General features: G+C 36.3%; 1 protein-coding gene across 1 annotated transcript; it reads right to left on the reverse strand.

Annotated features, from left to right (window-relative positions):
* Nucleotides 1-938: 938 nt before the first annotated feature.
* LOC141664832 (uncharacterized) lies at nucleotides 939-2,000 on the reverse strand. Its single transcript, XM_074470787.1, has one exon. The coding sequence runs from the start codon at nucleotides 1,998-2,000 to the stop codon at nucleotides 939-941; it is 1,062 nt and encodes a 353-aa protein (XP_074326888.1).
* Between the last annotated feature and the right edge of the window lie 9,217 nt (nucleotides 2,001-11,217).

The raw sequence follows: 11,217 nt of genomic DNA on the forward strand, positions 1-11,217 counted from the left end.
TTTATGCTCGAATCCCTAATAGCAAACACGTTATTATTATCTTGAAAGAACCTTATTAGCTTCCCTTTAAGGGGCTCCTCCAACGATGCTCCAACGAAAGTTACTTTCTCGGGATCCTCGAGAATAAAAGGAATCGGGATCAAGTCCTCCGTCAGTTTTTCCTCGTTTCTCATCATTCTAATAAATATCCAGATCCTCAATGGGCAAGACCTTCCCCCGGGCTCCATCCGCCCTCAGCGAGGCTACATAGAAGCTTATGGCCATCTTCTGGTCTCCTCTTTCTTCTCCTATTCCGTCTTTGGTTAGAAACTTGATTACTAAATGATAGGATGAGGGGACTGCCTTGAAGGCATCTATACATGTCTTTCCCATGATCGCATTATATGTTGATCCGGCCTTAACCACCACATAGTTCAACATATGCGTGGCCTGTCTTGGCTCTTGGCCCATAGTTAAAGGTAGCTTAATTATCCCTTAAACATGACATTTGACTCTAGCTAACCCGTATATCGGCATATCAGTCGGGGTTAATTGAGAATCATTGTATCCCATCCTTATAAAGGTATCATAGAGTAAGATGTTTACCGATGCTCCATTGTCTATAAAGACTCTCTTTACTGGGTTATTTTTATGATATGTATTATGACTAGGGGATCATCATGGGGAAACTTGACCCCTTCCAAGTCAAAGTCATCGAATGCCATTGTTACTCCTGTTTTGGCCCTCTTCGGAGCTTCTACAACTATGTGCATGACTTCTCTAGCATAAGCTTTTCTTGAGTTTTTAGATGAGCCAACTGCAGTCGGTCCTCCGAAGATTGTATTTATCACCAGTCCTCAGGTTTGGGGATTTCGCCCTTGATCATCTTGATCCCTCCTACGATTATCAAAGTTTTTTCTCCCATTATTGTTCATTTCTCACCCCTCCCCTTTTTCGGTTTACTTACTCAATCTTTCTTTATGAATAAGGAATTCAATTTCATCTTTCAACCGTCGATAGTCATCGGTGTCGTGACCAGCATCCTTGTAAAATCGATAGTACTTGCTTTTATCTATATTGGAAGGATCAGCCTTAAGGGGATTTGGCCAGCAAACCTCTGTATCTCCCTCGATTTCCATCAAGATTTGGCTCCTAGACGAATTCAGCCTAGCATACTTAGCAAACTTTTGTCCAGGTATCCTCTTCTTGAGTGGTGAATCAGCTTCTTTGTTAACCCTAGGATACTTGTCCTTTGCACTATATTCTTGGTTTGTCTTCCGCTTCTTGCCACCAGTGGGCTCATTGTTCACCATTGTTTTCTTCATGCTTTCTTCTACTTGGATGTACTTCCTCGCTCTACTTTGGAGTTGCAGCATATTTTCTGGTGGTCGCTTGGCCAAAGATGTCTTGAAGAACTCATCTTTGGTTCCTTGTTGTAACGCTATCATAGCTACCTTGTCATCAAGATTTGGGACCTTCAGGGCTTCCTTTGTGAAACGATTCAAATAGTCTCTAAGGGACTCCTTTACTCCCTGCACAATACTCATGAGAGAAGCAGAGCTTTTTTCATGCACCTTTTCGCTGATGAAATGCTTGATGAAAGTTTGACTTAAATCTCTGAAGGACCCAATTGAGTTTGGTGGCAAGCGACTGCACCATCTTTGGGCCATGCCTGACAAGGTTTGAGGGAAAGCTCGATATTTGATTGCATCATTCATGGGCTGCAATAACAGTGCATTAGAGAAGGTCCTGACATGATTAGCTGGATCCCCCGTTCCATCATAGGCATTTATAGTCGGCATCTTGAACTTCCTTGTGATATGGGTGTTCATGATTTCTGCCGTGAAAGGCGGGGTTGGATCATCTGGGTCTCCGATGGGGAGCAACTCAAATGGGTTTCCCTGAGAGACATCCATTAATATTTTCCTAGGAGTTTTCTCCAAATCGATGACTTGAGCAGTTCCCCTAGTTCCTCTAGCTTGGTTGACCCTTGTTGGCTTTCTAGCCTGACTTTTCTCCATATCCCTCCTTAGCCTTAGGATTTCTGCCTTATGAGCACGTATCCTTTCCTCGAAATTTTGGGATGCAACTTCTTGAAATTCGGGTTGCCTCCAATGAGCTCAAGGCGCCTACCTCCAACAGTGTAACGATCGAGAAAATTATGCTTGTATTATGTTCTAATAAAGATAATTATGTGTATTATTATGTAATTAAATGTGTTGAGTCATAAAACCCTAACTGTTATGTGCTACGTGTTGTCTGTTTTGATCAGAATGTGTTTCGGGTATTTATTGAGTGTTTTATTATAAGTTATAAATTTTATTCAAAACCCGTACAACTCAAATAGTGTTTTAAAAGCCCGTATTTCAAACAAAATTATTGGCCCTATTTTGCCAAGAACGGCCTATACCATATCGTTATTCTGAACCCCTAGACGTTTTACAAATTTACCTCTTTCGCGAAAAACGATTTTTCCGGACCCCTTTGGGAGTCAAAAACCCCAAAAAATTCACATTTTTATTTTTATATGATCATGAAATTATCAAACATCATTTTTCTTTGCATTTTTGTAATATTCATAATTTTTGAGAATTTTTGGCATATATTTGGTATTTGTTGGATATTTAAAAATTCATTATTAATATCCAAAAATTATAAAAATTGGGGCCAATTATTTTTATTAGATGTGTTATTGGACCCTTAATTTTATTTAGGGGTATTATTTTCATAAATATAAATAGCTGATTTATGGTTAATTAATTAGTTAATTATTATAAAAAAATCAGAAATATCAAGAAAATCCCCAATTCTCTGAAATTAGGGTTTGGAGTTCTTGAGAATCAAAGCACAAATTGAAGGTGTTTCTATTCATCAAATCGAACATGTAAGTATCCGTTGTGAAACTTTTTCGATTCCCAATCTGATTATGCAATCGTTTTTAATGTTTGATTGATCGAATTTAAATTCGTATTTTCGGGTTTTAATTTTGAATTCGGGTATGATGATTGGTTGTTTGTTAGAAGATTCTGTTGATATAGATGTGTAGATCGTTGAATTTCCAGTAGTTTGGCACCGATTTCACGTGATTTGGTTCACGATTTAGGGACGTCGGAAAACCGCCGTTATCAGCGGTGTTCTTAAGCTTTTCCGGCTGTAGTTCGATGAAGGAGGCTGAAGGACGACGGGGGAAGACGTTCTGTGTTGCTATGGGCCAGAAACGGTAAAGAACGAGCCGGAATCACGACGTTTGATCGTCATTTAATCGCTAGAAGGACCACCGGCGGCGGAGTCGCGGTGGCTGTTCTTCCCGACCCGATTGGGTTGGGGGACGACCCGTTAACCCGGAAACCTCGACCCGGTTTCAATCCCCTAAACCCAGAAATCAATTCCCTGTTTCTGTTTTTGATTTATTAATTATTTATTTATATTTTAGTAAATCAAAATCAATTTTTATGAATTCTAAAAATCTCTTAAAAATTAGTTTTAAATTCTGAAAAATATAATTAATAATTTCTAAATTATTTTATAAATTTAGAAATTCGAAATTATTTATTTATTAAGTATTTATTTAATAGTTTATTTATTTATATATTATTTAATAATTAGGTAATTAATTAATAAATAAGATTAAAAATATATCGAATAATATGATTGATAATTCGATAATTAGTCGAATAATACGAGTAACTCGTAGTTGTACGAGTAGTAGTTCGATAAGTTGGAATTATTATTCGAGTGATAGTTTATTTATTCGAAGAGTGTTGTAATAATTATTTATATCGATTATTTATTTATAAATTGTCGATCTAATCGGATAATTGATAATAATTTGTGAATAATTGTAATTAATCCTAATAATTAAGGATTAATTATTTTAAAATACTATAAAAATTAAATAATTATTGAAAAATATAATTAAGGTTTAATTAATTGTGATTAATTATTTATAATTGATTTATAATTAATTAGATCTTGTTTATTGCATAGAAATTAAACCGTTAGTCCGATTTGAGTGAAACGAAGACCCTTAGACTCAGAAAAATGAACCGATTCCATTAAAAATAATTATAAATCATAATTTTTTTCGGAAATGAGTCGTCTTGTGGTAATTAATTGCTTGTAGGCCCTATTAGGGGTAGAGTTGAGTTTAATAAATCTCAAATAATTATAAATCGAACCAGATAGTGTTTGTTAATGCGAGTTCAAGTCTAGTATCGATTCTAAAATAATTATAAGTCTAAAATCAATTATGTGCTTTATGTGTTATGTGCTTTACGTGATTATGTGAACTTTATGTGTCATATTATATGTGTGCGAGTTTGATAGAATCGTATGGGTAGATGATTAGGGTTACGTGGTATCAATTCGAGATACGCGTATGAAGTAAGTTATCTAAATGAATATCTTTCCATGATAGATTCAGTACCAACAAGGCGAATCAAGCCAGAGATAGAAGGTAGTTAAGCATACAAGGTGAAGTGCACACCAGGCAAGTTTTTCCCCTATTTTAAATTCAGAATAGTGAAATATACCCCACTTTTCCATATCAATTACACTTTGATAATTCTTGTTTACATGTACATATACACAAATATTGATTCTTGTTCGATTTCATTTCGATTCTTGATTTCTCCCAATTTATTGAATCCTCTATCAATATTCCAATATTGATACCGTTACTTATATATACTCTGATATATCCTGATGTTGGGATACATCAAAAGTATACCGATTATTCCAGATGCTAAGCTATGGACTGGATGGTTACGATACAGGCCGGGTATTAACTGGACCCTTGATTATGAGGCCATAGTTTCCTGGGTACCCCTTATGTTTGTTGGGTCTATGCAGTTGGGCATAGATCCGCACTGTATCCTGACTGATCAGCAGGTTATAGTGCATATGCTGGTTTTTGTTTCCAGTCTTGTTCATTTAGCACTCGCCAGCAATGGCAATTTATTATTCTTTACAGAAACAGATGGTTGTTCAAACCAGCAGATTATCGGTTCATTTATTCTTCTCTCTTTACACTATATATACTGTTGTAGGCTTGTTGAGCAATTTTGGCTCACCCCCCTTTTATTGTTATTCACATTGTTTTTCAGTTAAGATTGAGAATGAAACCCATTAGAACCCGCATAGTCAAGAAGCGAGTCAAGCAGCGGGACCCTCTAATACCAAGGGTGTTTATCCCTATCCCAGAAGAGAGCTTTGAGTTGCCAGATCAGGTGTAGCAGGATAAGTAACAATAATAGTTTGAATAAAAGATGTTTAGTTTAAAATATAATTAGAATAATGTTTTGTAGCAAAGAGAGTTCTTGAGACAGTTGTTTAGTTTGATTTGTAATAAAGTTAGTTTGTCGTTCTTGTTTTCAATTCTTAACCTTGAAAAGATCCTGAGTAGTAGTAGTTCGAGGTAATTATTTTATTTATATCTTGCTTGTACAGGTTTAGTGAGTAGTTAGTGATAATAATGCCCCAAATCTATACCCCGGATTTGGAGGGTGTTACAGTTGGCATCAGAGCTTAGGTTTTGGCCCTTTAAAATAAGAACATAAGAGTTAAGATAAGATAGGAACATCACATGAGATAAGAGTATTGGTATTAGGGTTGGTTGTTTGTTAGATTAGGAATTTGTGAGTTTAGGCATGTGATTTGATTTTCTTGTGTTATGGTTATTATGTTAGATGGCTTCTTCGACATCATCATCCGAGCGTACTGCATCAGACCCGGTATTGCCCCCAGCATCAGTCCAGGAGTTCCCTCCATTACCACCATCTGTAAGGCATATGTCATAGCCTATTTGTATATTCGAGGATTTAACTCAACTCAAATAAGAATGTAACAAGTAAATAGTGGATCTACCGTCAAAGAGATCTCACAAAGTAACATATGTCAAAGGATTCAGAAACAAGGTTCATCTACAGACTTGAGGAATTAATTCACTGGAAGAAGTTCAAGAAATTGATCAAGCCTCAGTGATATAAATCAAGATTGTGGATTTAATCAAGTGACAGAGATCTTGTCAGGGTATCAGATAATTACAGGGATTTAATCTGAAGAAAATCAAGTATCAAAGTCAAGACATGAAGAAACGTCACGGAAGTTAGTCACTCATGAACCAGACAGTACATCGAGTGTCAACATTGAAGTGGTGGAATTGATTCATAATTTTCAGTAATTTTCAGAAGATTTTCAGAAGAATGGTTGCAGTTCAAGAGTAGTATTAATTCTCTATTAATTAATTAAGTCATATAGTTTAATTAAGAAAATAAATTATATCTGCAAAGATTAATTTTTTGATTAATTGAAATAATTGATTAATTAATTATGAATTAATATTAATAATTTTCAGAATTTTAATTGGATTATAATCAGTTTTAATTCAGCAAGACAAATGAAATTGAACTAGCATGACAATCTGGATTGTCATACCGATTGTCATGCCAAGTCATTTCAATTGTCTCACCGAAAGTTCTACTAGAAGGAGATAGTCTTGCTAGTTCATTTTGATAGTCTTGCTAGTTCAACATCTAGTTTTGCCGAAAGTCATACTAGCTTAAACTGATTGTCATACCGAAAGTTCTACTGGTTCAGTAGATTGTCTTGCTAGTTCAACTGATTGTCATTCCAGTTCAAGTAATTTTGTTGATTGAATTAAAAAGACAGAAGCAGCAGAAGACACTTTTTACATAGAATACAAGTCAACCAACCAAGAACAAAAAGAAAAGAAGGAGACAATATTTCATTTTCATCTGCAAACTTCAAGATCATCATTTCTAGTTTTAAAGTTAAATCCAAACAACTAGAAATCATTCTCTTGTTCTTGTGTAACTATCTAGCGGATCAAAATCCCTAGAACTTAATCTCAAATTGCGTTTAGCATTTGAATCTTTTTATTACAAAAATAGAAAAAGTTCATGTTGAATTTATTCTAGATTTATGATAATTAATTTGAGATTAATCCCTTGTAATCGATACCGTTGTTGTAACACCTTTCAAGTTTAATAATATTTTTATTTAACTTAAATTTTGTTTCAATTTTTATTCCGCACTATATTCGATTATTCGGTATTGTTTGTATTTAACCCCCCTTCTACAATCACATTGGGACCTAACAATTGGTATCAGAGCCTTCTGATTAACGAACAAATCAAGATCCTAGACTTTTGTGATTTTTCAACTCCTTGAATTTTTATTTACTCAAAAATTCATAATGACTTCACAAAAATTTGGAACCGTTAAAATTCCACTATTTGATAAAGAAAATTATATCATGTGGAAGAAGAAGATGCTCTTGTTTTTATAAGTTGCAAATCCAAAATATCTGAACTTGTTAAAGAAGGGTCCAAAAACTCCGATGGTTATTGAACCAGAGGTGATAGTAGATGATGTTGTGATTACCAAAGCTAGAACCTATCCAAAAGAGCCTGAGGATTTTTCTCCTGCTGAAAAAGAAGAAGCCTCCTTGGATGCCAGCCTTCAATTAATTTTAGTTGATTCCCTCGATCCCTTGATGACCAGACATGTGATGAACTGTAAAAATTCCAAACACATCTGGGAAACTATTGAGGTGAATAATGAAGGTACAGAGGAAGTTAGGGAGAACAAGTTGGAGATCCTAACCTCTGAGTATGAACATTTTAAATCCAATCCAGGAGAAGGAATTACTGAAGTGTTTGAGAGGTACAATGCATTGATCAACAACCTGAACATAAATGGAAAATATTATTCAATCAGGGAGGTCAACAAAAAGTTCCTTTTAACACTGCCAACTCATCTTGAACATAGAATCACTGCCATAAGAGAAGCTAGAGAACTGAGTGAGATTTCTTTGGATAGACTCTATGGTGTGTTAAAAACCTATGAGTTGGAGCAGATTCAGCAGAAGGAAGTCTACGGGAAAGATAGAATGGTCAGCACATCTACTGCTCTTGTAGCTGAAGGTCAACAACAACAACAATCTCAACAGTCGGAGAAAATGGTACAGTTTTCCAAGGCTGAGGAAAATGTGTTAGTAGCAGAATATGATCCTCCTACTACAAATCAATCCAGTGATGATTTTTATTCCTTGGAAGAGCTGGAGCAATTGGAAGATGAGTCAATGGCCCAGATTGTCAAGAGATTCTCCCATGTCAGATTCAAGAGAAATCCCAAGTTCAAGTACAAGTCCAACTACAACAGATTCCAGACAGGTGGATCTTCATCCTCTAACACCAGTAGTGGTGGATACAAAACAGGGATGGTTGATCGGAGCACCATTAGATGCTATAACTGCAATGAGTTGGGACACTTTGCCACAGAATGCAGGAAGCCAAAGCAAGTAAGGAAGAACTCTTATGATTCAAATCAGAAGAGTAACTCTGAAAGGGCTTACCTGGTAAAGGGAAGAAGCTGGGATGATACTGATAGTGAAGATGAAGAAGATGAGAATCCTGCTCTTATGGCTATTGATGGAAAAGCTTCATCGTCAAGAAAAGAGGTAAAATTTACTGATGCTAAATTAGTTTATCATCTAGGAGGTTCCTTAGATTGTGCTCATCGTGATAATGAACTGTTAAGTCAACAGATTAAAGACCTTGAGAAAGAGGTCAATGAATTAAGACTTATGCACATTAATCAAGACAAGTTAAAAGAACAAATATCTTTTCTAGAGAATAGAGTTAACTGTTATAGACAACTCGAAACTATTCTCAAAGACAAGATCACCGGTCTTGAGACTAAGGTTAAAGCCTACTTCAATTCTTGTTCGAAGGCTAAAGAGTTCTACAGTAAGCGAGCTGTTAATCAAACATCTGGAATAGGTTTTGATTACAATGCTGCTATTGAAGAATTAGGCATAAACTCTCCTCATCATGTATTTGCTAAAGGTAGGGAAGTACCACATGTGCTTAAGGGTGTTAATGAACCCCTCTATAAAAGGTCAATTGCTGAACCATTTGATACGACCTCCTCTATTATTCAAGAAGAAATGCGTGCTGAAGATTTTGTTAATGAGAAGGTTGTTTCCAAGTCAAGTGTGTCGAAAGTTCCAGTCAAAGTTGTGAAAGCAACTGAGACTAACTCAGACACACATGAGTTGGATAACAAAAATGCCATGTCTACCATGCATAATTTGCCTGTTGATAATTCCTCTCATAAAGCATGTGGTGTTGCTAATTGTATATCTTGTGCTTTTAATTTGATGTATGCTTATTTTAATGGTAAGCATGTTTCTAGTGATAAGACTACTCCTCGTCAGCATGTGAATAATAGGAAGCATGATAGGTCTAAGACTGCTAGTCCTTCTAAGGCTAGAAAGGAGACATTTGTGCCTAAGCCTAAACAGAAATTTGTTAAGGCAGTTTACAAGGTCAAATGTTCAATCATTGAGAAAGTTGAGACCATTAAAGTTAAGAATGTTGTTTTGCCTGACAAAGGTCAATTCTACAAGTATGTCGGGCCCAACCAAGTTAGGGTTCCGAAGAAGGTCTAATCCATTTGAAGTGCAGGGCAGTAAACAGGTGGAACCGGTAGTGTGGATTCTTGACAGTGGATTGTCAAGACATATGACCGAAGATAGAGCCCTGCTATCAAATGTGGTTGAGAAAGCTGGCCCACTGGTTACCTTTGGAGATAACATCAAAGGTTTAACTGAGGGATAAGGCTGTTTGCAAGATGGAAATGTTATCATTGAAAATGTGTATATTGTGCTAGGTTATTATCAGGAAGCAGTATCTAACATATAGCACCAGTGACGAGACTTGAGAATATTACGACATATCAGGCACCTGATGCACATTACACTTGGAATTGGACTCTAGTAAGATGTGTACAAGTGTAATCCTGGTTTGTGAGTCAAAAGAGGAAGTCAATGCACCACAGTTCATGGACTTTGCAGTTGCAGATCTATTGGACTATGCAATCTCTTCTTCACAATCTCACTTCAGGTTGGTATGAACGAGTGTACTTCTCAAGCAATCGTCAAAAACATGGTATGGCACTCTAACTGAAGTTACAGTTTAATATGAACTAGTAGAGTCGTCATATTAATAACTCTCTTATTACTAGGCACAAACATATTGTTTTATATGTGTAGTGAGTTTTAGGAGAAAATCAAACTTCTTTCTACATTAGTGATTTCTTATTTCATTAAAATCTTTTGAAATCACTATTGTACATCATTTCTCTCAAAAGATTAAATGTATAATTTTCATTCCTTAAAGATCTTAAGTACTTTTATCTCTAGATTTCCATATGTTCTGTGATACAGGTTCAGTCTCCAATGGCTTTCTTTCATTGACAGTCATGAGGTTGAAAACCCACAACATCTATCCCAGACTGTAAAGATAAACACAGAAACAGAACCAACCAACACTCTCTTACCACTAAAATGAAGTATGAGTGAGCGTGAGGGAGATAGTGCCTTAGTGCACCACATAAGGAAGGTTCTGTAGTCAACCTAGTAGCTCTGTCTCCTACAAAGATGAGTAGTATTTTAAACCGAGACAACTGCTAGCCCCCATACATCTTCTCAAAAAGATGTAATGGCTGAAAAGGCACAAAAATAGTTACTAGATTCATTCTCTCAACAGGGTGCGTCTATTGAAATTTGCATATCGGCCAGGGTATCCGTTGTAGTGTCACCACCTCAAACATAAACAATTCTTGATGCACAAGGAAAGGTCACACACACAAAGGATGAGTTGACGGAAACAAGAGTTTCGACCATTTTAAGGTGAGATTCGATTGTTCAAGGTTCGTTAATGGACCAATTGCCTTTACAGGTGTTAGGAGAGGATACTGATCCAAAAGCCATATGTCAGTGGTCAGTGTCTACCTCCCCAGGCTTAAATCCCCTGGATGCATCTGCGGATAGTGGATCTGACATAGGCACAGATCGGCAACTTGTTGACAATGATTCAGATATTACCTGATGAGTCACAAGGAAATGTCTTCACAGACATTAGAAGGGAACTTTGATTCTTATGCTAAATTCTTTGGATCATTGTTTACCTTCCCAGAATTCAAATCTGGAACCCTAAAAGGGAAACTAGCAACTTGTAGATTATGACTCAGATTCATCTGACGAGTCTAACGAGGATGGGGATTTGCGAACTCCCATTGCACCACCTATGACCTCCTTAAGGATGGCTAGGGTGATTTTCCTTGCAGGTACAGCTGAATGTTGGAGCTATGAGAGGAGTGATACACTTATGAGAATGAGTGTAAACACGAGTGGAGAGAAGAGTGAAACAC

The sequence above is a fragment of the Apium graveolens genome, chromosome 6 (genome assembly GCF_009905375.1).
Source record: "Apium graveolens cultivar Ventura chromosome 6, ASM990537v1, whole genome shotgun sequence".
NCBI classification, from domain to species: domain Eukaryota; kingdom Viridiplantae; phylum Streptophyta; class Magnoliopsida; order Apiales; family Apiaceae; genus Apium; species Apium graveolens.